At 40.8% G+C, this 27,605-nt stretch overlaps 2 protein-coding genes across 14 annotated transcripts; both read right to left on the bottom strand.

Annotated features, from left to right (window-relative positions):
• Nucleotides 1–226: 226 nt before the first annotated feature.
• Nucleotides 227–18,720, bottom strand: LOC137600217 (transcription activator BRG1). 9 transcript variants are annotated; one of them, XM_068321719.1, is made up of 34 exons: nt 18,649–18,720; nt 17,820–18,074; nt 17,418–17,550; nt 16,115–16,645; nt 15,880–15,978; nt 14,961–15,219; nt 14,520–14,646; nt 14,221–14,394; nt 13,941–14,114; nt 13,681–13,854; nt 13,508–13,555; nt 12,243–12,373; nt 11,471–11,528; nt 11,285–11,394; nt 11,010–11,157; nt 10,674–10,837; nt 10,480–10,546; nt 10,255–10,365; nt 9,482–9,724; nt 9,287–9,400; nt 9,060–9,167; nt 8,324–8,410; nt 8,107–8,153; nt 7,851–8,017; nt 7,582–7,745; nt 6,360–6,587; nt 6,167–6,244; nt 5,841–6,077; nt 5,416–5,675; nt 4,790–4,898; nt 4,584–4,685; nt 4,009–4,141; nt 3,033–3,172; nt 227–2,401 (listed from the first exon to the last, which is right to left on the bottom strand). In XM_068321719.1, exons 2-34 carry the CDS (start codon nt 18,033–18,035, stop codon nt 2,366–2,368), a joined length of 4,977 nt encoding a protein of 1,658 aa, XP_068177820.1. In that variant the 5' UTR covers nt 18,036–18,074; nt 18,649–18,720; the 3' UTR covers nt 227–2,365. The 9 variants fall into 9 exon arrangements, with proteins under 9 accessions (XP_068177820.1, XP_068177815.1, XP_068177816.1 ...); XM_068321720.1 differs by having other exon boundaries at nt 228–2,401; nt 5,859–6,077; XM_068321717.1 differs by having other exon boundaries at nt 229–2,401; nt 5,859–6,077; nt 6,327–6,587.
• A 791-nt stretch (nt 18,721–19,511) lies between these two features.
• atg4da (autophagy related 4D, cysteine peptidase a) lies at nt 19,512–27,332 on the bottom strand. 5 transcript variants are annotated; one of them, XM_068321723.1, is made up of 13 exons: nt 27,019–27,332; nt 26,633–26,780; nt 25,299–25,565; nt 25,133–25,216; nt 24,749–24,922; nt 24,000–24,348; nt 23,830–23,894; nt 23,523–23,674; nt 23,317–23,395; nt 22,047–22,123; nt 21,751–21,870; nt 20,792–21,004; nt 19,512–20,698 (listed from the first exon to the last, which is right to left on the bottom strand). In XM_068321723.1, exons 2-12 carry the CDS (start codon nt 26,748–26,750, stop codon nt 20,825–20,827), a joined length of 1,665 nt encoding a protein of 554 aa, XP_068177824.1. In that variant the 5' UTR covers nt 26,751–26,780; nt 27,019–27,332; the 3' UTR covers nt 19,512–20,698; nt 20,792–20,824. The 5 variants fall into 5 exon arrangements, with proteins under 5 accessions (XP_068177824.1, XP_068177823.1, XP_068177826.1 ...); XM_068321722.1 differs by having other exon boundaries at nt 19,512–21,004; XM_068321725.1 differs by having other exon boundaries at nt 19,512–21,004; nt 26,633–26,730.
• Between the last annotated feature and the right edge of the window lie 273 nt (nt 27,333–27,605).

Raw genomic sequence — 27,605 nt, 5'->3', positions numbered from 1 at the left:
GACATGCTGATGTTATATTTCATGCTATGCTCATTTCTTTTTTATGTACAACGTTAAAAAAAAAAGTATGATGTTTTAAAAGACTGGCCTTTACATCACAAACTAAAACAACATTTGGAAGCTGAAAGAATATTTTTCACGTTTTAATTCATCAAAATAAATCAACCAATCACTTTTATTTGTATAGCGCTTAATCACATCAGCAGATAATTCAGAGCGCATAAAATAGTTTTAGATTAGTTTCTTGTCAAAGCACAAAGAAATTTTTATTATTATTATTATTATTATTATTATTATTATTATTATTATTATTATTATTATAATTATAAAAATTTCATCATGAACAAAAACATTCACTTTAACTATGGTTTATTGATAGAGTTTGAGTTCCAGCAACAGCTACACAACAAAGACAGATTCCAGTAATTTAGCATCCATGTTTTGGTTGTATGTTCTTCATTCTTGTTATTTACCATAATGACAAAAGTACAGTACTGAACTTACGAGCTGCACACACGTGCATTGACATAATACTCAAAAAAACAAAAAACAAAAACTCTATACAGTTTATCCAACACCACACAGCCAGGAGGCATCACAAGCAGAGAGGAGCTACTGTCCCTCTGGTCCTTTGTCTTGAAATTAAAAACAAAAATTTCAAAGTACATCAAACATGTTCTGAAATTCTAAAGTCACCACACAACAGTTACAGTACCTGTTGATGAAGTACCACCTTATTATTCTGCAATCAACAGCAATGAGTGCTTATACTGGAAATGTAACAGGAAAGCAAAGTGGAGCAGATTGTTGTTTTGTACCATATATACAGTATTTGGACTCAGCTTGGACTCCATTAAACCTCAGGCAAGTCACTGTGGTGAGTTGCTAAAGAGCTTTTGAGAGGTATGGAAACACCCAGCACCCACAGCAGACTGAATTCCAGGTCAAACATCGAGCCTCGGTCGCAAATATGCGATGTACACACACTTTGGTAATCACAGTGGCTCCAAAGTGACTGACTGCAGTTTCAACACATCGCTGCAGTAAAGAGAGGTGAAGTATCAGGTTTGTTCACCTCTGTGTCCAGCAGGAAGGTAGAGCAACGCAGCTTCACCAGGGTGGAAGCAGCTCAGTCCAAAAGCATTTTCTGATTATATTCAGTCATCAGTTCCTACACCCTGTTTTAGCTTATGAGCATTTTTTATTTTTTTGATTGCGATTTGTCAGAAAAGAAAGTCATAAAGACCTCATGGGAGATGAAATGATTCTGACTAAAAATTTACTGCTGTTATAACAACAACACAGTCTCCCTATTCCACATTTATTAGCAGTAACTAAATGTAATAAATGCACATATCTAGCTAAATTATAATGCAGTTGTATTCAGATGGAAGCGTTTGTGACCACCTGTGAGGATTGGTCCAGAAACACATAAACAATAACAATATCATAAAACTGTAATAACATCAATCCTAACTTCATAGTGGGTTTATATCTAATATACAATAAATAAATACTGGTTGTATGTTTTTATAAATGTGTACTGCCTTTGCCGTTATTATAGCAATAAGTATGTCTCGAACGCTTCAACCTAAACAGAAGTCTCCAAGTAAAGTAGAGGTTGATACTGACAATTTAAAACATCTTGGCTTACATTGACTTAATATACTAATTTATTTGTTGAAACACAATTCAAAATATTTTTCAACTGCATTATAATGTACCAAATTGACAAAAGGAAACGTAAACTCAAATGCACAGTGTGTCGTAGTGTCATCTATGAAGCTGAAGTGATCACACATTCTTTGCTACTCTTTAAAAAAAGATTTTTGTCCATTAGCAGCTTATTTAAAGAAAATAAAGTTGGAAAAGTTTTCACTTTATTTTCTATGTCTATAGTTTCTGCTGTGTTCAGTCCACACTGGGAGAAAACATAGGAAACACTGTATTACATCTGTAGCTGTTTTTTACATTCTGATCATTTATGCTATGTATCATAATAATAGATCAATCATCATCTTATCAATAACTAAAAATTATATTTGGTATTAGGCATATATTTATGCTTTTTTACTGTTTCTAAGCCACTCTTTACACATAGAAACCAATCAAACACTCATGGCTCTGTGATGCCATTTTTAAACACCTGCACAATGAAAATGAATGAATTTCTGTATTTTAAGATCTGCAGTGTCTTCATGCAATGTCTTATTGTTAGGTAAAAATATGCAATGGATCTTGTACAGACAGAATTAAAAGCTTCCTTCTGATTTCAGTCCTGTGACATTTGACTAGTGGAGACTTTTTTTACTTTACTCAGTAGGTCGTGCTTGATGCTCTCCTCCCTCCCATAACTCAGTGTGGTTCAGGACTCCTCATCAGTGGCACTGGGGGAGCGCTCCTAGAGTAGAGATAAGGCAAAGAGTTGAAAATATTTGGAATATGCTCAACAGCATTCCTAAGCAGGTCAAAATATACCTAATAATACTGTGATGAGAAGATGAGAAATGTGTTTCTTAACTTTTGAAAAGAAAAAGAAAATTATTTTCAAAAATGCCATCATGAAATGTGAAGAATTTGCTTTAAATTTGGAGACACAAGAATTAAGAATTGATAAAAATAACATATTTTTCATAATTTAGGGGTATTGGGTTAAGGTAAAGGTAAGGCTTTTTTACCAGGCTGGAACAGATTACTTTTTTTTTTTTTTTGACATTTGAGTACTTTGACTTGTGGTCTCAGTCACGGAAAGAATTAAACTCCTATCTCAAGGTACTACTGTACATACTTCTAATAATGCTGCACAACTACCATTAATCTCTATAGAAAATGAAAGCTCTTAAATCACCACCATCTGATGTGTCTGAACAAGTGCATATGAATATGGCTGATAGAAGTTTACTGTTTGAATGTTGATGCTTCCACTGAACTCTATAAATGTTAAGTAAGTCTGGTGTGTTACCACAAAACTTTGAGAGTGACGGAAACTGCTTTACATGCTCAGTCAAGCACACATACAAACAATGAATTACCTCTTCCTGTTCATCCTCAGAATCGTCATCGCTCACGACAGGTTTGGCTCTGGTGCGTCCTGTTCGTCTGCTGCGACCCTTTCCTCGATCCCCACCTTTATCTTTCCTCCCCAGCCGGATCTTCACTTTCACTGTACGAGCTGAGGAAAAATGAAAACACAAACATAACATTTATGGAAGGAGAAAAAGAATAATCCACTACAGACAGGAGCATTTTTAGTTTTGTGGAAAATGTAACCCCTTTACATTCCGGACACTCCCCTTGTCCTGGGGGTCAAAAATGACCATTCTTTCGTCAACCATTTAAATAAAACAACTTCATTGAATATTAGAACCCAAATTTTGCATGAAGCCAGCGAACAAAGCTATATTGTTTTCTATACCATAATTTAATTATTGTGCAGAAATTAAACTATATTTTTAAACTGTGATTTTTTTTTTTAACCATTACTTCCAACTGCAAAGCACATAAATAACACGATTAATCAATCAAGTAATGACTGGAACCAGCTTTTCCACCCAACCACCTGTCTTACGGTCACCAGTTTGTCTATCACGTGTCTGCAGGTCCTGACTTGTAGCATTCTTGAGTGTGGAAGACCTTCAGTGGCGTTGTGGATCGGAAAATCACCCTTTCACTCTCTGCAGCCTCACCTGCAAACCTGTAAAACCTGCTGGGATGGTCAGCTCTCTAACAGCACACAGGTCAATTTCATCCATCTTTTAATCTTGTGGGTCCTGGGGTCACCCTCATGACCAATGTCTCTGAATGCAGGATTATTAGTAAGCTTCAAGAAATGCTTAGTTGTTGTTTAAAGTTGAGTTAAGGAGTTGTAAAAGAGCGATGCTGCACCTGTAGGAGAAAACCTCAAGTTTGTCTGACATCAGTCAGTCAAAATCTTTTGTGAGTGTGTTTCTGTGTGTGTGTGTGTGTGTGTGTGTGTGCGTGTGTGTGTGTGTGTGTGTGTGTACTTACTCTCTGACTCTGAGCCTTCCTCCAGATCCTCCTCTTCTTCCTCACTTTCCTCTCCTTCACTTTCCTCCTCTTTCTCAATCTTTTGCCTCAAACTGGTGAACACTGACTGGAGCACAATGGAGTCTTCATATATCTGCCCACATTAAATTAAAGTGGTGCGACACAAATTCTTATCAACACCGCGAACATAAAGCTGACATTGACAGGAACAATAGCTTTCAACATCCTCAGTTTAAGTCTGATTACTGAGTCTTTAAAGAAAAACAAAACAAATGAAGATCTAAGTTCTAAGTACTAAAATCTGCTATTCCTCTTGTGGGTACTGCAGCCCTTCAAGCACCGCACACTGTAACATCGGTACAAACGTTGTCTTACAATTTGAAATCAGATGGAAAGCATTTAGAAAAATGCTGCAATTTGAGGAAATATAACCAAAATGCAGAAACGCAAACACAGAAATCCTTTCTACCGAGAAGTCTTAAGTATTTTCCCAAGTAGCAGTGTATTGGGCTCTTTGGGCCACCATACATAGGTGTTTTCATGCATTCATGAAAAATGTACATGTTGAGTCTCACCAGCGATCCCTCCAGGTTGTAGGTCTGAGCGTTCTGGAATAGCAGCATGACGTCTCTTTCCAGATCACCAAGGCTACGATAGCGATGACATCGTATCCTCTCCTATAGTAAAGACACAAAAATCATTTTTATTCTTTTAACATTTCTATGCATCAATCACTCGACCACAGAGAAGCCAACTGATCTCTTTTATTTTAAAATCGTACCTTTATCTTCCTGAAGTCCACCGGCTTGCGGATGAGTTCGTAGTACTCCGGCAATTCTTTACGAGAAGGCAGCTGGATGAACACCTCGCTTAACTGCCGCCCACTGGCGCTGCAGGAAGTGACATCATCAGGAAGAGCTTGTTTAATTGATTTTTTTTTTTTTTTCATTACTGATGAAAGACAAGTTTTCAACGTCATGTTTACTTCTGAATGTAGGTCAGCTCCTAGTTCAACAAATTAATAGATCAATACAAATAAAAATACTGAGGAATGGAGTGGGACGTGTGCATAAGTGTGCTCTAGTCCAAAAATGTAAAACACTATATGTTCATATATCATAATAACATATGAATATAAATAATTTTAATAAGTTAAAATTATTTATTTGGTAAGTAAGCATAATTATTTACAAGTGAAGAAACACTTTGAAGTTTCTTGAAGTGTAATTATGAAAATGATGAAATTATACTATTAATTACTTCATTAGCAGTTTATCCATTGATTTGTCCTTTTGTCGGCTTGTTCATTGAGCATGGACGCCTTGAATATCGATTCATATTTGTTTCATAAGTGTAAATTCCTCGAAGAGAACCTGTACGTGCTGCAGACAAACACATCTCTGCTACCTGTCTTTATATTTGATGACGGCATCCACAATTTTCTTCATCTTTTTGGTGAGGACCGGAGGATTCGGGGAGAGTTTTTCAACAGGTGGTCGTCCCCTTTTCCTCTGCCTCTTCCCATCATCATCTTTATCTCCTCTTCCTCTTCCCCCCATGGAGGAGGGACCGGGCAGATCCAGGTCACGATCACGCTTCCTCTTACGAGTGGTTTTCTTGTGACGGACCTCTTCTTCCACCTCCTCCAGGGTGCCCTCCTCTATTGCCTACATGGGAAACACACAATCTGTCAAATTAAAATTAAGACGAGTTATTCATAAAAGAAGAATCAACACTATTTTCAAAGAAGAGCAAAGAAAGCAAAGGAAGCAAGGAAGTTTTATTTTCTATTTAAAGTTTAATTTGACATCTGTTTCTCTGCTCTGCCCTACCCCCATGAGGCAAACAACCTTAAGCCACTGCTTCTCAGTCAGTGAATCACTGTAGTCCACCTCCTTTCGCTGCCGAGACCCTCGTCCAAACATTTTCTCCTCCTCCTCCTCACAGGTCAGGCGTTCAACCTCTGCGTCATCCTTCATTATCCAAGTTGGCAGTTCGTCCTCTTCCATCAAACGAGGTTTCCGTCGAGGGTTACGGGCCTCCTCGCGACGCCGGTCTAGGTCCATACGCTGAGGTAGGGGGAAAGGAAATAAAAGTGAAAATAAAGGAACACGTTATCAGAAGGTTTTTGGGTGAGCGAGGACTTCAAAACACTAACCATAAACTGGTCAAACTCTTCTTCACTCCTAGCAATCATCTGGTTGACTGTCTCATCATCTGGCACCTCATCCTCCTCCTGAATACAGTACACACACATTGGCAAGCAGCACATAAGATAGCAAAGTCTAAAAATGTGTGTCTTTGGGGCTCACACACACGTTAATGCGTAGACACACTTCCTGACCCCAGACCTCGTCTTGCTCCTCATGTTCCAGGATGGCCTGCAGGAAGGCCCTGCGTTCATGACTGGAAGACTTCTGGTCGAACATGCCTGCCTGGATGACCTTCTGGTCCACGTTCAGTTTGTACTTGGCAGCAGCCAAGATTTTCTCCTCCACACTGTTGACAGTGCAAAGACGCAACACACGCACTTCGTTCTGTTGGCCGATGCGGTGCGCTCGGTCCTGCGCTTGAAGATCCTGGGCGGATTGAGAAGAAGAGAGTTACAAACTGTCGTTACTGTTGCGGTTCTTCATTTGTAGACCTGCAGAAAACATCGTAGCACCATAAAAGTATTTCAGATTTCATTTTTAAAAATGATATCTTGTAAATCTCTTGCAGGCTTTTTATTTTATTCCATTTCACCGTAATAGTTCAAGTATCCACCTTTCTCTAAAGTGAGGCAGCAAATTGAAATTTGTTGTTTTAAGTCAGAGGTTATCAGGAGTTTAATTAGCTACTGCATATATTATTGTTAACATTCGTTAACAAAGCAATACATTGATGTAATGTCTTCACAAAATGCTATTAAATTATTCATTTAATTCGAAAAGTAATTTGGCAACAAATTAGTTCTGTGTTCACGCAGGTTACATTCAACAGTCTGAGGCGTTGAAAAAGGCAGCAGAGACAACATCAGGAACTGGGAGCTATACATTAACCTCCTGATTAAATTCTACACTGTGTGATATACAGTAAGACGTGTTTGTTTGTGATTTAACTTGTGCTCCTATTCCCAGCAGTGCTCCGCTCAACTCAAACAATCATCTCTTTCTTGAACTCTGGTTCCCGATCTGAGTTCTCTGGTACTCCTTTGTGACAAATGAACTCCAGCTGGAACCTTGGTCCTATTTCATGACCCAGCCTGCATTTCCACTAGATTTAAGAGCTACACAATGAATAATGAATGAAGGGCATTACACAACAGACAACAAAGTGAACAGGACTAGAAAAACAGTAGATCACATTTTGTTTCTTTTACAACAGATATTTGTATTTTTCACTTAAAAGACAAACACGGATCAACTATTAATGATATACTGGAAAGCATCAAATTATTTATTTTTCAACCAAAAGTTATGAATGGTTCAAAGTCAAGTATGTAAAACCTGGAACAGAAGCTGGTCATGTTGTTATAAAATGGGTATAGACGTGCATCTCAAATGTCCTCTTTATGGTAAATGTGAGTCACACCTGATGTGGGTTCCAGTCAGAGTCAAAAATGACCACAGTGTCGGCAGACTGCAGGTTCAGGCCCAGGCCTCCAGCTCTGGTGCTCAGCAGGAAGATGAAGTACTCCGACCCGGGTTCATTGAAGGTCTTTAGTAACATTCCTCTGTCCTCTGCCTTAGTAGTGCCTGAACGAAAAAGACGAAGGTCCAAAAGGAAAGTTTTATACAGGAAATCTAACAGTAAGAATAAAGGATAAATGCACTAATGGTTGCATCATTAAATAGTCTCACCGTCCAGACGCAGATACTTGAAGCTGCGATAGGCAAAATAGTCCTCCATGATCGTCATGAGTGACGTCATCTGACAGAAGAGCAGCACTTTGTGGTTTGTAGCTCTCAGCTTTGGGAGGATTCGATCCAACACCTCAAACTTTCCTGAAGCCCGGTACAAGTCGGGACTAATGGAAGACCCGTGGCTTGGGTTACCATAGTTTCACCGTTAACGTGTCTGCATGAGATCAGGACCTAAAGTGGTGTAAGTACTCACCCCTGGACTATGCCACCAGAGAATCCTAAATGTTCAGAGAAGGATTCCTGTGGAAACAGTTCAAGGTTTACTCCATCATGTAGCAAAATCCTCATCTTTATTTTGAAGCTCATATCATCAAGGTTCAAGTCACCATGAAAAGAAAATGCACCTACAGTAGGACACACTAAAACACAAAACGCTCCAAACGTGTTTGCACCACAATCCGCTGTGGTACCTCTATTTGCTGGAACATGTAAGGATGGTTGCAGATCTTCCTCAGCTGCATGATGGTGTTCATCAATGTCTTTGTGCCTCCTTTACCCTGTCAGTGAACACAATCGACGTGTAGCATATGAGCGGTTTTCTTGTTTCATTCAACATTTATCTGTAAGGTGTGATTATTTATATTTAGACATCACCTATGAATAGAATAAACTCTTCCTAAAACCCATCCCTACACAAAATCCCACCAACTCTATGTGCAATTTTTCAAATTAAAAATTAAAGTGATTATCAGACATAGAGTAATGAATAATAACTTATTCAGTTGAAGATACCAGCTTTATGATTTCTTTTGTACATTCATCTTTGGTCTTTAACAAATACAATAATCGTTGCCCTCACAGAAAAACTGTACGGTGATCCCTCGTTCCAGGAACCAGACGTGAATAACGAATTCCGATATAGCAACAAATTATTTATCTTATTAATTAGGGTAATTTAAACGTTTATGAACCCTCCCCTGCTGATATTAAACCACCTTCTATCTGTATTACCTTTTCCCACACTCTTATCGACTGTTAAAAGCGTGAAGTGAAGTTGAGGTGAAGTTGCGCGTGTTGATGCGCGAATGCGTGTGGGATGACTGTATTTACAATTTTATAACTGTATGATGGTGAAAATACCGCCCTCCTCTAAACCTTTAACCTTAAATGGCCAAACCTTGTTAAAAGGCTACTTCAGTCCCTCACCTTCTTGTCTTTCTCTGATCCATCGGTCAGAAGGACCCCCTTGGCCTGCATGTGTCTGTACAGCACCCTCTGAAGAGAGGACATGTCACACTTGATGACATATTCCACCTAAGGAACAGAACACCAAAGATGAATTGATTAAAGTGTTACACAACGAAACCGGGCCAAAATATCTGCTTCATATCATTATTTATATTTGCTGTGCGTGCTGAAAGAGGAACACATGCCTTCTCTGGAAGCTGTGCCTCCACTTCCTTCTTTAACCTGCGCAGTAAGAAAGGGCGAAGTACTTTGTGGAGACGGCGGATAATCAAGATGGTCTCCTCTTCATTAAGATCCACCTGGAGAGTAAAAGCGTAGATTTGGCTGTTGGATGTAAAATCAGTTTAAAATCACACGTGACAGATGAAGAATCTCTCCACCTTCTCTCCAGTCATGGCAAAAGGGGCGTTGAACCACTGCTCGAAGGTGCTGCAACTCTTGAAGATGGTGGGCAGGAGGAAGTTTAGCAAGGCCCAGAGCTCAGGCAGTTTGTTCTGCAGCGGCGTTCCGGTCAGCAGCACTCGCCGCGGGGCCAGGTAGTGGGTGTTCAGGACCTGCGTCAGCTTACAGTGGTGGTTCTTCATGCGGTGGCCTTCGTCCACAATCATGTACTTCCAACGAATCTGGTGGCCAGAGGAGAGAGAAGAGGAGTACATTTGTGTCAAGTTCCTATTGAGCTGTTCCACTGCCTCTATACCAGGGACGTGTTCATAAGGAACAGTGTTTGCTTCTTTGTCCTCATGAACCCACGCCGGCTCGGTCCCGAGCCACAGCCTAAAGCCATAACATGGGTTAAACTTGCTTGAAACTACAACACCCACCTGTCTTGCACAGTGAGGAAGCCTATATGACTACGTGAGTGCAAAGCAGACGGCCACAGAGGACATTGGGAGACTCGGTATACAGGCAGTGTCAGTGTGTGGCAGCACCTAGGAGAGAGCACTGAGACGCAGCACATGGGGGCGATCAAGTCGGCCGGGATCAAGTCATTTTTGAGGACTTTTGGGGATTTTGAGATGAAATGATTCGACAAGACATAAATACCAACACAATCCTGTTGTGTGCTTGTACAGATGAAGGAATTACTGTATGCCTGCCAAGGTGTGTTTGTGCGTGTCCCTCTGTTTGTATTTACGTGTACGTGTCATCTCACCTTGGCCAGTACTTGCTTATCCTTGATAATGTACTCATAAGTAGTGAGTAAAACATTAAACTTTCCACTGCGTAACTGGGGGACGAAGGCTCTTCTGGCAGCAGGAGACCCCTGACAGGCAAACATAGCAAATAGACTGAAAATCAGTCTAACATTAATCGTCACATTTTTGTTGTTTAGAAATAAAAAGTGTCTATTTTGGTTAGCGTGGCGATAAAATGTCACCTTGTAGGACACTTTAACCACGGTTGGTGCCCACTTGTCAAACTCATACACCCAGTTAGAAAGAGTTCTGTCAATAAACAAACAGCTTGGATGTTAGTAAAACTGTGTGGTGCTTTTGGTTTAAATAACTTCAATGTTCACCATGAATTCAAAACAGGCAATCAAGATTTAGAAGACAACGACGATCAGCTCACGAAAGAGGTACGATAATGAGGTAGGGTCCGTTGAGTCGCTTGTGCTCCATGAGGTACGTGATGAGGGCGATAGTCTGGATGGTTTTTCCCAGACCCATCTCGTCCGCAAGGATCCCGTTCAGGTTGTTGTTGTAGAGGGAAACCAACCACTCCAGACCTTTAATCTGACAGATGGATTTGGGGGAGGGGGGGGGTCAAGCATGAGAGAAAGATCGTCTGACACGACAAAAGCAGTAAAGTTCCTCTCAAAGACGTCTTTTGTGTGTGTGTGTGTGTGTGTGTGTGTGTGGCAAAAGAATAGCATGTAAAATTGATCTGATCTGACCTGATCTTCACCTGATACTGTTTGAGCTGTCCATTGATTAACAAAGTGGACTGCTTGTCCACCTTCTCTGTGACAGCATGAGCCACAGCGTAATAAGACTGGAGCCCACGTGCAAACGCTGCGCCGCTGTACTCATCATCCACATCCTGTTTGGCGTTCCTGGAAAAGGAAAGACACAAGAATATTAAGGGATTGTGTCATACATATATTTGAACCCAATGAACACACGTGGATGCAATTATATTTGGTGTTTAAAATGTATTCAGAGTACTCCACATGCACTCACTCAATGATGTGTCGGACATCTACTTCTGACACATCTTCGCTGTCGGGGTCCGTAATCTTCTTCTTATCATCCACTGGAGTAGCAGATGGTTGAGGCTCCTCCTCTTCCTCCTGTGAGACAACTGGTCAACCAGTGGAGCAGCGAATATGAAACTGGTTTTAATTCCTGTCTCTTATAACAACTCACCTCCTCTTCTTCTTCATCCTCGCTGTCTTCGCTGTCTGAGCGAGGAGCCACCTCATAACTAGATCAAATAAAGGCAAGTTTGGGGTTAGAACAACCTCTGGAACTGAACATTTCAAACTTTCTGGAATCTTTGTGTTCATAACTGTGGAATGTAATGTTTTTTAAATGACATAAAGTTGCCCTTGCGGCGCAGTGGGTAGCGCAGTTGCCCCACAGGAAGATGGTTCTGGGTTTGATTCCCATTTTGTGTGAAGTTTGTGTGTTCTCCCCACGTCATATTGATGTATGAGTAACTTATGAATTTAATATTTATGGAAGATGACTTCAGTGTTTTAAATATTTCAATGTATGCAATAACTTCATGTTGGCAAATAATATTTGAACAGTAAAACTAAAGGTTCCAAAGTTGTTGTTTTTTAATTAAATTACACTTTAAGCTATTGAAGTACATATTTTTAAAGTTGACACAAAAGTCATTCGTCATTTTTTTTTTGTCTTATTGGACAAATTTACCATGACAGAAATTTTGAATTCAATATTCTTTTTTTTCTTAGAGTTATTTGTGCTATCAATCAAAGTTACGACTTCAATTCAAACTGATGAAAAGTCACCGTGAACTTTAAATATATTAATCTTATCTAGGCTGTGAATGTAATGGCAATTCAGACACCAGCAAGATTCAGTATCAGTAACGGAGCAGCAGACAGAACGACGCTGGTGTTTTAAAGAGGCTCCTCTATTCCACACATCACTCGCCCACAGTCGGCCTTACCCAGGGTTCATTTCCAACCAGGTGTCCAGCTGTCCAGCTTTGGGGGCGTCCAGTCCCGTCAGGATGTTCCCACTGTCTACATGGATGACCTTCACAGGGAGGTCACTCATTTGGCTTGTCTCATCCAGAGGCTGCAGGGGAGGAGGACAGTTATCTTCCAGACTGGTTCTGATTTCATGGATGTGGGATTAAATGGTGATTTAGGTTTAAATGAGACGAAACTTTGATTAGTTAAACCGTGGTTATGCATGAGGGCTGATAATACTGCTGCTCTCTGACAAATTTTACAGATAATAGCTATCAAGCAAAAAAGATTGTGTATAGTCTAACCCATAGAAATATTTACATAACACTTGCATGTTTTTCTCTCTTTTAGATTTTGTTTTACTCTTAATCATGTTTGTCACATTTGTCACTTATGACCTCCTCAAATACACACACATTACGTCATCATTTTTATGACAATTTTTTTTGTAAATAAACATTTCTGTTGTCATACCTGGAAGGATGTATAACACAGCTGATCACCACATCTGACCTTTTTTATGTACTTTACTTTATATACTTGTCAACTTTCCCTCTTGGAATTAATATTGAAACTGATATGCAAATCAGTCACCTTTAAAAATAAGGCCGGTCTTTCTGACTACCTGGGTTCATTATTATTCTCACTATATTTGCTAAACTCTGTAGCGGACCAATAAACTAGGCTTCATGTTACATTTAGAAACTAATTAAAGATCCTCCACCTTATGTAAGGACGTACCACCGAGGATCACAATACATGGATATGTATTCTATTTAATGTTTTTTTGGGTTTTGTTTTTTTTGATTGATACATATCATTTCTTTATTATAAATTTTATACATATATATATATATATATATATATATTATTTTATTATAAAGAACTTAATATTACATTTCTTACATGAAAGTTACAAGTTACCATTTACTAATTATTGTTGCATTGATTTTTCAGCATGTTTGTTAAACCACTAATTTGTTTAATTGTCTGTTTTGCGTTCTAAATACATAAAGAAGAGATTACTACAGTATTACTAAAAATGTAAGATATGTGAGACTGTTTTTGTTTTTGCCCATGAGTGTGTTTATCTCCCAGTACACAGTATTGGTGTGACTTTTGATGTGCTTTAACTACTTCTTTGCTACTGAAACAGATACAACAATCGACATACAGTATGTTTAGGAATTTTTAATGTCTCTGCACTTCTGCCACCACTAGACTCGCTGCATCTGCTCACCTCTCCATCAGGACCCATGGAAGGAGTCTGACCCTCAGCAATCTCCAACTGTAAGAACAGAGGTCAACAGAGACAGCAAACATCACAAATTAAAGTAATTCGATAATCAAATCTGTAAAAAATAACTCGGGTTTGATGACATGTACACATCCTTCTCCTGCTTCTTTAAGTACCCTCTTCTTTTTCTTCTTCTTCTTCTTCTTCTCCTTGAGAGCCTGCGCAGCTTTGTGAGCTCTGACCAGCTCGGTGAGGTTGGCCACGTACTCGTCTGTCTGCTGCAGCAGGTAGGCCAGACGCTTATCCTTCTTCTGGTCGATCAGTTTACGATAGCCCTCCTCATCCTCAGCCTGAGAGGACAGACACATCCACAGTGTTAAATGCTACATGTGATGTGCGCGCTTGTATAGCAGTATTTACACGGTGCCACAATTACCATCAGCCTCCTCATCCTCTCTTTCTCAATACGCTCGTTCTCTTTCTTCTGCTCCCGTTCTGTGTTGGCATGGTAGGTAGCAACAGCTTTGGTCAGTTTCTGCATTTTGCCTGTTATGGAACGGTGGTACTCTTTGAAGTCTTTGGCGTGCTGCAAGATGCTGTTGAGGTACTCCTAACATCAGAATGCAAGATGAAGACAAAATCTGGTGGAAAACCTGTTTGTTTGTTTTTTTAAGTTTATCAGATGCAAAAAAAACCCCATCACAAACATCCTCTACCTGATGTTTCTGCCTGCGTTTACGCTCTTGCTCAATCTTCTGCTGTTTCTCCAGTTTCTCCGTGATGCGGGCTTCACGTAGAGACTGACGTTTGCTTCGCTTGTAGGCCTTGGCGTCAAGGGCAGTCTCCAGAGCCGTGTCACGACGCATACACACCACCACCTCTTGACGCAGCTGTGAATGGATAAATATACAAACGTGGAGTTCTCAATAACATCGCCGCTGCCAGAATAATGAAAATATGTCATGCTGTTGAAGGCTAAAAGGTGAAGGTGAGGGTTTGATGATGTGCTCCACACTTGTCTCTGGAAATTAAGCAGTCGGAGGGCTTTGAGCTCTATGGTTGCTTTGGTACGTAGATCACCAGCCAGTGAGCCGGGCAGGTTCTCCAGTTCTGCTATACGATGGGTGATACGAGCCTGTAACCTGAGGAAGAGAACCGTACTACTAAAGTTAGCTCTTTATGCATTGTTCATGCTTGAATTAACGCACAATGTACAAGGAAAGAGAAAATAAAGGGTGGTGATTTTTGGGAATTGTGCACAATGAAAATAAGTATATATTTAGAAAAAAATCGCTCCAGCTATTCTACATACTATTTACAACACAACACACACACACACACACACACACACACACACACACACATACACACACACACGCACACCTTAACCCTCTACAATGAAATGCTCTAAATTTAATTGAGTCATTTTGTACTCTTAGCATTGAGCTAGCATTACCTGTACTCTCTCTCCTGCAGGATCTCCACTGGGTCAAGGCCACAGGGTTTCTGAATGGGGGTAATGCGGTTCTGCTTGGCGTGATAAGGCATCATGGGAGTTGGTTGTACTGGCTGGCCGGGAGACTGGGTCTGTGGTGGCATGACCGGGGAGGCAGCAGGGGGAACTGAAGGGGGAGCCGGGGAAGGTCGGCCCGTCGGCTGGGGGGGTATCAGCTTCTGGGGGGCATTGGAAGGGGCTGCAGCGTTCACCATGGGGCCTGGAAGGAATCAGTAATATGTAATATGAGTGTACAGGATACTGCGTGTGATGATATTACATTGAAGAGATTCTTTTTGACCTGTCGCAGCAAGTGTAACTAGTAATAATAGTGATGGCTGTTTTTATGTTTGGTACAACATCATTCAAGTCAACAGCAAGGCTTTTCCTCCCATGATGTCTACATTTAGGATATGTAAGAATTTCTGCATAAATGTACTTAAAAGCACTTAAAAGAAAATCTAGTTTTTTTAAACTTTTATAAGAATGAAATTGTACTCAACATTTGTTTGCAGTATGGCTTTGCTGCAAAGACAAAACTCAGTCATAGTTACCTCTTTGGAAAAAAAAAAAAAGGATAAATTATGAAATGGGAATAAATTCATCCACTGACATTGAGTGTCTGGATTCTTAGAGCATATTGGACCAGGGTCTACCATTAAAAATAATGCTGAAGCCAACATTAATCATTATGATCAAGAAAAACCTTACATAATCACACATCAATAAGAGGCTAATTCTAGTAATTTAATCAGGTGATTACACAGATTTGGGGCAATAAGTGGATTTAGAATGAAAATAAGTTCCCAGCTGTCACTCAGCCCTTCTTCTTGTACCAGTGAGGCCTTTTAATGTTCAACAACAAACAGTCACCACATACCTTCAGGCCAGGACTTAGGAGGTGCGTTTGGATTCTGTCCCTGCATAACTGCTGGAGGAACTGATGGGCCTGGAGGGGGCATGTTTGGACCCATCAAACCTAGAGAAACAAATAAATACTGACTCTGTTGTGTCTGAATGATGATTAACAAAGGGTCACTGGACTTTTGCGGTCAACTAGACTATAACAATTTAGTGACTTCTTGTTATTCCAGACATTTCCCATTTATGCTCACCATGAGCTCGACTGTAGCCTGAGCCCATCGGCCCTGGCCCTGGCCCTACTGGGCCGCCCCCCGATCCACTTCCAGCTCCAGGAGCCAGGCTGGACATGGGCTGTTGTGGCTGCATCCCGGGCATCGTCCTCTTCCCCTGAACGGCGATCTGGAGGTGGTCTGGAAGGGGCTGTCCTCGGGCCAGCATCTTATAAGCCATGATTTGGGCTCTGAGCTGGTGAAGCTGGTTCGGGTTAAAGGGCGTGGGGCCGATTGGGCCTCCAGGTTCAAGGCCTGATCCAAGGCTGGGGATACTGGAGCCCAGACTGGGTCCGGGGCTGGGGCCCGGACCAGAACTACCTGCAGGGCCGGATCGATTATTGGGGCCCAGTGCGTGTTGATCGCTACTAGGGCCGTCTAAAGGTGTGGAGGCAGAGCTGGGACCCCCAGAGGAGGAGGAAGAGGAGGAGGATGGCATTAGAGGTCCAGAGGGAGGACCATTTGAAGGGACAGGGCTGGCGTGATCAGACCCACCTAATGGAGAGTGGTAACCTGACAGAGAGACAGACAGGTAAGTGGGGGGGAGACAGCAGTTTAGTCACTTAGATGATGAGTAACCTGGCATTCTTGGAAATACACTCACTCACCAGAGACCAGCCCAAATGACTACAGTCACCCTGCCTTACCCACAATTCCTCCCTCACACAACACCTATGAAATCCATCATATATACCTATGAATACCTACGAATCAATCCATATGCTTTCTCTTTACAGTTTTTTTTTAACATGTGTTCGACATTGAAAAAGTAAGACATATGTTGTTGAGCAGTGAGCTTCTGGATAGAGACAGACCTGTTCACCCATTCCTACTATTAATGCTAAGCTAAGCATGTGGCTGCCGGATGTATCTTCATATTTACCACACAGACCTGTCAGCGTCATCAATCTTCTCATCTACAACTAGAATGTACTATACTCTTCATTCAGCAACAGCCTGCAGCGTAAAATGAAACGAAGACTTCTGAATTATTGCCAGACTGGTATTTCATCATTTGTTGGAACTCTTGAGTCACAACAGTAAGCATGTAGAGGCCAAGCAGTAAACGTTGAAATGATCCTGACAGTTGAGACTGCATGTCGTGAAAACTAGTCCAAGATGTGTTTCTGCATGATTTGCAGCATGGATGCATTCTTCATGTGGTGGCTCGTGCCAACAGAGACGGCATTACAACATCCCAGATGTCTCATAATTACCAAAACTTCTGTAAGACAATCCTGGAAATGACAAAATGGCTTGAGGCGCTTCTACGCAACATGCCCACCTTGCGAGTGTTGGTCTAGAGGACTGGGTGGGGGGCCCATCCCACTGTGTCCACCCTGTCTCATAGACAGTCCTTTAATCTGACTGAAGCGGCTGTCCTCACTCAGGCTCTTCTCATGCATGCTCTCAATGGACTGTAGGAGGAATTCAGCAATGTTACACAGACTCTATCCATCCCTGTGATGAAAATGTTTGGTATAAGTCTCTTTTTAGTAATACACTTCTAAGGAAGAACACAATAAAATCATTTTAAAACAGTAATAGTATGAAATAAAATGACAGATTTGGCGTTCTACAGATCTCTACTTCTCTATTTGTTAACGTATGCTCCTTAAATTGGGTTTTACAAAAAAAAAAATTATGAAACTGCTGCTTGTGTGGAGAGTACAGTGGGTGTTTGTACTTTGTGCAGGGTGTGCATGCTGTCCTGGCTGTATCCAGAGGGCCCTGGCTGGGGGTGTCCAGAGGAAGGAGGGCCAGGACTGGGGCCCATCATGTTGTGAGAGGAACCTGGGGAGGGTCCTGGGCTAGGGCCCAGCATTGCACCTGGGGAAGGACCCGGACCAGGAGACGGACCTGGACGAGGGGTGCCCCCAATGGGGGGATCTGGTGTTGACATCGTCCCTGGATCTCCTGCTCCCCGATGTGCAGCTGGGACCTGACAGAAATGAGAGAAAGAAGGAGGGACGGGTGACAAGAGGGAGAAATTACCTTTATATAAGTGTGGATAACCGCTAGCAGTCCAAATACCCTTTCATTTGGTGATTTTATTGGACAAAAGATGAAACAGAATTCAATCTTCAATTCTGTTTTATTTTTCATGAAAGTGGGTGAATGCATTTTTCTTTGCAGACGCCTGTCAGATGAACATCTCTGGCGTTGCACCAATCATCCGCATGCATATGCAATTACAGCTGCAGACACCCCCCCCCCCGCCCCCCACCCGCTGTGTTCACGCTGGACATGAGAAATGATGTAAATCCATCACATCAACCCAAACTAGTGAGAAAATCCGCCCTGATGGTGCCTCGTTGAATATATAGATTTTTTTAAAAAAAGCGAATGGCGGACTGTTTTGCGACAGAACCTGCCCGCATCAGCCGGACAGGAGGTCCCGGATGGATTTTCTGAGACCCCCCCACCCCCCACCCGTCATCCAACCCCCACCCCGGACTCTATGGTTGTGTGTGATTCAATAAAACGCAGCATTTCCCGCAATTAAGTCCACTCACCCTTCTTGATGCGCCTTCAAGTGTTGATTTGATTCACAGACGCGGTTCGAGCGCCCCCCCCGCCCACCGCTCCTATGACCGAATGTCTAGTCACGGTTGCCCAGCAACGCGCATGCGTGCGCAGCGCGTCTCCGGCTCCGCTTGTGAAATCAAATGAAATAAAACTTTATGGATCCCCAAAGGGACATGTGTGTTTCCCCCTTCCCTGTTTCCCCTGTATTTTGTGATATGAAAAAAACACAAACAATACTTTACTGATGCTTAAATTTAAAATAAAAATTTGAGTTGTTTTATTTTCGTTTGTATGTGTGTGACTTCTGGATTAAGATAAATTCAGGGTTGTGTACCCATTATGGATAGACAGTCAATCATTATAAGAAAACGAGTAAAAAGAGCTTTCATAAATACCACAGGTAACTGAGAACAGTCACTGCTTTTGCAATTCAAACTTGACGAAGCAACCGTTAAATTTGAGACCCCTTTTTCTGTAAATGACGATAAATCTAATATAATGCTACATGAACATTACCAGTTATCTTAGATCTCAATATATGTAACATGCAACTAAAAAACTAAGCAGTCGGTTCTGCATTCTTAAGTACATTTATGGTACATACACTGTTTATTGTACATTTGTTGTGCAAAGAGGATTTTAATTGTTTTTTCCCATCAGTGTGAGAATCAACACTTTTTGAACATCAGTACTTTTGGTGAAATTTCGAAGCCTTTTTAAATGTATGTTGACATAGTTTAATCCCATAATGCTGTTTCCAGTTAACGCTGAAGAACTAAACAAGTTGTAATACCAAATGGTCGATCTGTTCCAAAGCCTGCATTTATTTCTACTGAAGAATAATGAACCCTTTAGATGGCGCCTGAAGATTTATTGTGTAAGGTATATATATTTCACATTCCATTAGACATCCTGTCAATGATGGGAAAGATATTTGACAGCTGTAGCTTGATTTAAAAACAAACACTAAACCCTTTATGGACACGGTTTCTGCTGCGGTTTACAGTCAGCCAGTCAGACGACACCGTACATAAAATATGAAATAAATAAAGTGAAATGTCATTCCAGTGTTCAAAGTTTAATCAGGATACCAATTTTTTTTTAACAGTAGTAATGCAACCTGCAGCAGTAACCTTCATGTTTAAAACAAACAAACAAACAAACAAACAAACAAAAAGAAAAGAAAAACAGAAGCTCCGGGATCAGATCCAAACTCTTGATTTCATCATTTTGCTAAATGAAACCCAGAACATGTTCAGAGTCTATGTCTGTTACTTGACCCTCTATAACATGATCATCTCACTTCATCAAGGAACAACCAGCAGTTTAACAGAAAATACACATCGAACGTCACTTGAAGCTCATGACGATCATTGTAGAGTTTGGAGTGTGTTTGAAATGATCCCTAACAGACAGCTGATCGACAGTTGTAAATGAAACATTTGGTCATGTGTGTCTTATTCAAGGCAGAGGGCAGCAAAAGAGAGATGTTTCAGCTGTTTATGATGCACCTGGAAGAATCTGAATACTCGGTGAACACAATGTGACAGACTGCTAAATATAATACCACACTTATTTAAGACAAAGCAAACAGGATATAGTAAGTCCACACTTCTTCTCACACAAACACACATTCATAAACCTGATAAATAAATGACAAACAGGAAAATGTACAGCAGGTAGTATACGATACAAGTCAAGAGCTTTAGGTACCCCATCCTAACTAGTTAGCTCTTTCAATGTCCTGCAGAACTTCTGCTTGTCCAGTTCAGACCAAAACAAAAACACAGTTTTTGGATGTAATAGTATTATAGAAGCTCTTGATTTTACTCAAAAATGTTTGACTTTGAGGCATTTTAAATGTTCAATAAGTGAATCAAGTATGGATCAAGTGCTTGAATCATTTGTAATGATTAGATTAATGTCTGATAATCATTGTCCAGCCAGCACTTGCGTCTGGTAGCTTAAAATAACATCCATCCACACAGAGATGATGACAGAAGTTGCACGGTTTTGAATTCCATTGACCAGTGATGGCTGTAAAAGAAAAATCTCTAAGTCCACCTTTTGGCTGCATTTTCAACAGAATCAGATGTTCCCTTTGAAAGGAAATTAAATGTCCTCGTCTACCTGATATGGGTGACAGCTGAGAGAGTATCCTTCTTACAAGAATACAAACTCATCACTGCTCCTTCTGTTGTTGCCCCTGTCCAGTTGTCCAGGGAGCACAATGTGGGCTGCAGGTCCACTGTTATCACTGCAGTGACTTTCGAGTCCATAATCGTGACTGTGGCCGTCTACGAAGGTAAAGATGGGATACTTCTCCGTTGATGATGACAGGGCCTAAGGGGACAAAAACCTGTTCATATAAACTCAGACAATGCCACAGTCGCCTTTTTTTTTTACAACACAAACTAAAATCATCCTACTGAATATTTTCATGACAAATTTGAATATTTAGTTAACATATTCAACTCAGCAGTTTAACATCTGACCTTTATTAGAAGAACTGAAATGCATTCAGAAAAGCCGCAACACAAACATCTTAGATTTCTGAAAGATTCGCTGTCCTTTGCTCTGATGGTAAATGTACCTACTAATCATATTAGCTAATGCATGCTACTTGCTTGCTGTTTACAACCCATAACTAGAATACATTAGAATAAACCAATTCTGGGTTTATTGCATCTTAACAGGCTGCAGGTGAACTACCAATCCAGATTGGGAAATGAGAGAGCGCATCATGTGATTGATGGAATCTGATTGGTTCTAGCTTGACAGCTATCGTTTAAAACACTTCTCCAGACCCGGTCAATGAGTTAAGGGCGATTGGAAATAAGATCCTCTCTCCTTGTTCAGTGCAAAAATGCATTACAAAGTTCAATCTTCATATGAGCTGTCAGCAGATTGAAGGTTAGTAACACAATGTTTTGTCCTGAAAAAAATCATCTTCAGAGGTTATATACACTTGATCTGTTGAAAACGTGAGGTTCATATTAACTATATATGAATGAAAAATATAATTAACACATGCAATTAAATTCTTTCAATTTTGGAATCAACAAGAAGGGGAGGATGTATAAACTCACTTCAGTAACAGCTGAACATAGAGATTCAAAGTCCTTCTTGTTCTTTGCGTAGAAGCCAATGGTGCAGCTGGGATCCATGCGGTTGAAGGGCATCTTTTTGGGAGAGCTACAGTGGAATGACTAAGTCACAGAAAGAGACATGCATCACATGATGAAAATCAATACATGCTAATGGCAGGACATGTTATCTTTAATGGTCTGTGCAGTCAAAACACTATTTAACATGAAAGCCACGTGTTACGATATGAAAGCGATGAAATGCCAGACGGTCTGGAATGAGAGATAGACGAACCAACCTCCAGTGGGAAGTTGACCTGTGACACATCCACCACCGGCTGGCAGTAGTGAGGGTCCAGATAGAGTAGCTGCTCGTCTATCATAGAAGAAGTTGTGAGGAGGAATAAAAGATAGATAAATTAGATCTCTGTGTACCAAATGCAAATAAAATGACCAGAAAATGATGGAGGATTTGGTCACGTAATTATTCCCAACAACCCAAGCACAGAGTGTTTCCTCACTGTGTTGAAATATATTTAAAGAGACCAGCATTTTCTCTGAAAATAATCATTTTCCTGCATCACAGTTTCATTTGAAAACAATTTTCCCTTTTATATCGTGTGATTTTTTTTTTTTTTTGGCTTTCAGGATTTTGTTCAATGATCAGAAATCAATAAGGAGCAAGAAGTTGATTTTGTAAAATGTTTACTGACAAGTTACATGATCTGGTTAAATGTGTTTCCTTACACAGCTTTTAAGTAAACAGCGTTACCTTCTGTCTGTATGAAATAAATGTATAAAGACTGCATTCTACATTTTTCCCAGCCTCTATATGCACCACAGTGAGCGAATATTTGAAACCTGCATGAAGAGGTTCACCTTTCTACTGTTTGACAAGAACAGTTTCACTGATAAATAAACAGCAATTGAGACAAAACATTCAAATGTCACCTAAAAAATATCCCAGATGAGATGAAGAAGTTTCTGTTGCTCCAACTTGATTTTTTTTTTTAGATGATTGTTGTGGTTTAATCAAATAACTTTTTGAGGACTTATTTATATTATTTTAGATTTTACCATCATCATATAGCATCTTTATCATGACGACTCAAGTAAAGAGGGAGTTCACGCAGAACAGCAATACAGGTAGACTGAAAAAGTTACACATTTTACTCTGTTCAAATGATTGTTTAAGTTTTATTTCACTCATTTCTACACAAATGAAGTGCTGACATGACTTTTATTGCTGTTACCAAGAGAACAAACATAGCACTGGCAATTTGATGTGAATACTTTTTTCTTGTCCCATCTAAGCTTCACAGAAAGACTCCTAATTATCATACTAACACAAACACAGGAGTGTCACTCTGCTAATATTTACCTAACCTCAGTATTAAGTTAACCGGGCCTTCGCATGTGAGTCAAAATGGAAAAGACAGATGAAGGAGTGCAAACACATCTCGATAGTACAGAAAGTTCTATCAAGGCAGATTTTCCAAACAGTAAGCAAACAAACAATAAAACCACGTGAGTTAAGGTATCATTGGATGCCATGTTTGTGATTCTCACCTTGGAAACCAATGAAGTAAAGTGAATGTTTCGGTTTGCCTCCGATGATTCCAATACAACACTCCAACTTTAGGATGTTCTGTAAATTGAAATAAATGTTTTTACGGGTCCAGAGAAAGAACTCGTGACAGGCGACACAATGGTTCAAGAATCATTACTCTAAGAGTTAGAGAAAGGTGGATGGATGGGTGGCAGCCAATGCAAACCTTGACGCATTCAATGTAGGACGGGTTGAGAGACTCCCCCCCCAGGCGCACGGGCACTAGGATGATGACTGACTTCCAGGCTTGGGTGGACGGATCGGAGGGCGTCTCACCATGTGACGGTTCGCACAGATGCACCACATCGTCTTTATACACTGCACAGCACAGAAACGTGATGGAAAAAAAAATAAAAGCTCAGAAGACATCTTCAGTTGGACCATTTTCAAATCAGTACCTGTTGGAACAAAATAATAAATACCCACAGGGAGTAAATATTAAATTCAGTAACTATCTAGAAGGTTCATCCCACCTGTACAATCCTGGGCCACATACAGAGACAGGCTGTGGACTGCTGTTGTCCTGGCAACCGCTTTCCTAAAATGAATGTCATAGATTCCAAACATTATGTGTGGAAACTATGCAAGTAATTGAAATTCAAAACTTTTCCTATAACAACAGGGACTCTTCCAGTGCCCTTACCGTAATATGTGAGCCACTATTGAGGGGCCGTACCAGTCCCCAGCTTTCTTGCCTGAACTTTTGCCAATTTCTACCAGCTGGTGAATCCCAAAAGGTGCTGAAGGCTGATCTCCAAACCACATCACCAGCCTGTGGTGGATGGGCTCTGCCTGTCTGTCCCTGACAGACTCAGGACTCTTTTTCCGGCATTTGGAAATGCGATCCCTTGGCAGGAATGTTTCAGGGCTGCTGGATCCCCGCGGGGTGCCAAACGAGGGGATCGGGACCCCTACAGCCCGTGCCGGAGAACGAGGTCTGAACACCTCAAAATCAACATCCGTGAGGTGTTGAGCATCAGGCCAAGCCCAGTCTACAAAACACATACAGGTGGCTCAGCGATATAATACCCCCAGGCAGATGATCTGGACAAACTTGCTCCTGAGTTATCCTAAATTCAAATAAAAATATTACAGATGCCTTTTGAAAACCATTCTAATTACCATAAACACACAATGGCTAATTATAGAATTACAATATCGAAAGAAAGACGAAGCAGGAGTACGACAAGGTGCATTAGACGGACAAAGACTATCTGCAATGAAATAGAACAGAGATAAAACAGCCCAAAAAAAATGACAAAAAAGAGAAATGAAAAAGCAAAAAAGGTTGAACAAAGGACTTACACAAAGACATGAATGGATGACAAGGAACAGCTCTAGTGCTGATTCACTGGAGTAGTAACACTGTTTGGTATTGGCAGTGAGACACACCTCTGGGCAGCAGATGGACCAGAAGGCCCTGCGCTAGCAGCATCTGTCCACTGCGCAGCATACAGCCCCAGCCACAGTCGGTGGTCCAGGTGGAGCCCTCCAGCTGAGGGAAGTCTTTTCTGTAGGTGAGCCAAATCCTGGACACAAAGGCCAAACGAAACCGCTCTACCTCATCTGAAAGACATGAAAGGAGAACAGGACGATAAGGAAACAGAATACGGGGGGAGATTTCTGCTTCGACTCACACAAACAACAACAACAACAACTCGGTGAATGAGATGTTGTGTTTGTCAATCATGACAAAGATCTGTGCCTGTTCTTTTTTAAAGCCTTTAACTTAAAGGTACATCTGATTCTTAACATATATATGCTTATAGAGTTTACCTTCATTGTTCAGCAGATAAGAGAGTCCCAGGATAGTGACTGGTGATACCTTGCTGAATGATGTTTTAGATTTAACAGTCCAGCCTGCAGGAAGAAGAAACAGGAAGACAGGAGCTTGTAAGTGATCGGACATGGGCAGAGTCTTTGTCAAACAAATGTCACACACCGTATTTGACATTATTCCATGCCGACATCAGTTTGGCTTTCAGTTTGTCCACCTCGTCCGGCTCCCCAGTCGCCTCTCTGGTTGGATCTGCTGTCTGGGGCAGTCTGAGACCAAAGCTGCCCTGCCGCTCCAGGGGCTGCTGCCGCCGGCTCTCCAACAGCTCATCCTGCATTACCTTCCCTACGTACTGAGCTGCACTAGGGGATATGGAGTTCATCCTCTGAGCCCTCAGAGCTGGACTATACTGCTCCTCATTGCAACACTGAACTGAACAGGGAAAGAAAATACAGTAAGAGACCAGGTGAATTATTGACTGTTAACAGAGTTCACATGACTTACATAAGACACTCTGAACACTGCTTGAAACTCTACAACTTAACATATTATGAATTAATTTTTATTCAGTAAAAAATGTTTCTGCTTTCTTTCTGCTATGTTGCTTTTGTGGAAGTTTTGCATTTTTCTATATATTCTTGTGGAGTCAATGTTGTTAATATACTTTTTTGTTTCTTCTTCAAGCATTGCCTCAGGACGTATGGTTTTGGAAACGCTTTGCAGAAATTTGTCTGCTCTCACGCTCTTCAGAAATTAAATTAAAAGCTGTATTGATCACACTCGATTATACACAGAGTGTAATGTAGTGAAATTGTTCCCTTTTTTGGTCCATCCAGGGAAGCAGTAATTAGCCCTTGTTGCACCCAATAAGCACATCAAAATTAAAATTATTTAAAATAAAGATGTCTTTAATTACAATCATCTAAGATATCACTTTAAAAAAAAAAAAAAAAATCAAAACATTTAATGAAAAAAGTGAGTGAGGTTAAAGACAATGTTATAATGTACAGTAACTTGTACAGGGTACAAACTTCTGAAACATTGATGAGCTTGCTATACAAAACTATCGAATCTCATCACAACTGAGCAAGCTCATCTTGCTGAGAAAGACAATAAAAGGGTCGGAAGACAGTTACGATAGTAAAATCCTCAACTCCTCCTTTGATAGAACCCTTTTTAATACTTTATGCACACTCCATTTGACTAAAAGTGTATTTGTGACCTTGAAAACAGGAGTTGGGCTTTTGTCTTTTTTGATCAGACAAAGTCACATTCCTCTCTGTCGTGCAATAGTTCTTTTATCAGATTGCATTTTTGAGCTTTGAATGATAATTTCTGCACCTGCAAAAGAAAATTACACACTAAAACCAGAGTGCAGGCAAGAAGAAAATCCTCACTTCCTGAAACAGTATTAATAAACGCAACACCGTCAGTGTAAACCTGACTCATCTGAACCGAATTGCTGATTTCACAATAGACAAAAACGCAAAGAAAAGTACCGGTGACTTCTTCGCCCTGACAGGAAATGATGAGTAGTAGTTTCAACAGGGAAGAGCAGCGCGCAGTGCAGCCGGTGGATGAACTGATGGGAACATTTCTGCTAAAGACAGGCATCATGTGATCGGCATTTGTCGGACGAAGTCAGTCCTGTGAAGGCCATCTGATCATGAGCTCAGCCATTCATCGAACCGTCCATCAACTCACACAACTAAATCAGAAGATCTTCGGAATCGTTTTAAAAGGATTTCTGACGTCACAAAATGTTAGTTTGACGCAATTAATCATGTGTCTGTCCTCTAAATTCCAAGTCCGACGTGAACGTAACCACACATTCTATTAGACATATAATTAATGCACCGAAACATGCTTGATAATGACTTCATACCTGCTGTTAGAATGGTCGGCTGTTAGTAGCCGGCTGATTCATTTCACCGGTTTCTTCCGTCTTCACCCACGATGTCAGCCTTTACCAATAAATCCCATGTCCTAGCTTGCCATAGCTAGCTAGCTTTAGCAATTCCTTTATGTTAGCAGCCGCACTCACCAGATAGTTTAAAGATCTTTCAACTCAGGCGATTGTTAGTATTTTACACGTTCGTCAGTTCGACTGACCGACAGTTCTTCTGGACAATTTAGTAACGACTCTCCGGATTATGCTTCCTGACGTGATATCGCTTTAGCATCTCCTGACAACCCCGCTGCTCTCCATTTGACGAGGGACATTATTTACTTCCTGTTTTTTTTTTTACAAGCGCAACGCCATTGGTTGAAATGATCACTAGAGGAAAGCTGATTGGATAATATTCGACAGACTCGTTTCCTGTCTGGCCTCTTTGGATAATATTAACTCTTGATTTTGCGTAATGTCCTGTTGTCCTGGTCAAACCTGGACCTTCAGCTGCACTGGGACGGTTTGCAGCCGGGTGTAGAGTGGGATGAGGATCAGCACCTCTAAATCACCTCCAAATTATT

This window comes from Antennarius striatus, chromosome 8 (genome assembly GCF_040054535.1).
Source record: "Antennarius striatus isolate MH-2024 chromosome 8, ASM4005453v1, whole genome shotgun sequence".
In the NCBI taxonomy this organism is placed as follows: Eukaryota; Metazoa; Chordata; class Actinopteri; order Lophiiformes; family Antennariidae; genus Antennarius; species Antennarius striatus.
This window is presented reverse-complemented; position numbering and strand designations above follow the sequence as displayed.

Bases quoted from the DNA above. Each gene is read 5' to 3' on its own strand.
- LOC137600217 (XM_068321712.1), bottom strand. From the start codon at position 18,035: ATGTCAACACCAGATCCCCCCATTGGGGGCACCCCTCGTCCAGGTCCG. The intron at 15,979-16,114 runs GTGAGCATAAAT...TTGTTTCTCTAG, and splicing joins AGGCTACAGTCGAGCTCATG to GTTTGATGGGTCCAAACATG. The intron at 14,115-14,220 runs GTAGAGGATGTT...TTCTGATGTTAG, and splicing joins AACGCAGGCAGAAACATCAG to GAGTACCTCAACAGCATCTT.
- atg4da (XM_068321722.1), bottom strand. From the start codon at position 26,750: ATGATGCCTGTCTTTAGCAGAAATGTTCCCATCAGTTCATCCACCGGC. The intron at 25,217-25,298 runs GTGTGTGACATT...TTCTTCCTGCAG, and splicing joins ATGGAATAATGTCAAATACG to GCTGGACTGTTAAATCTAAA. The intron at 21,005-21,750 runs GTGAGTTTATAC...TTGTCCCCTTAG, and splicing joins TATGTTCAGCTGTTACTGAA to GCCCTGTCATCATCAACGGA.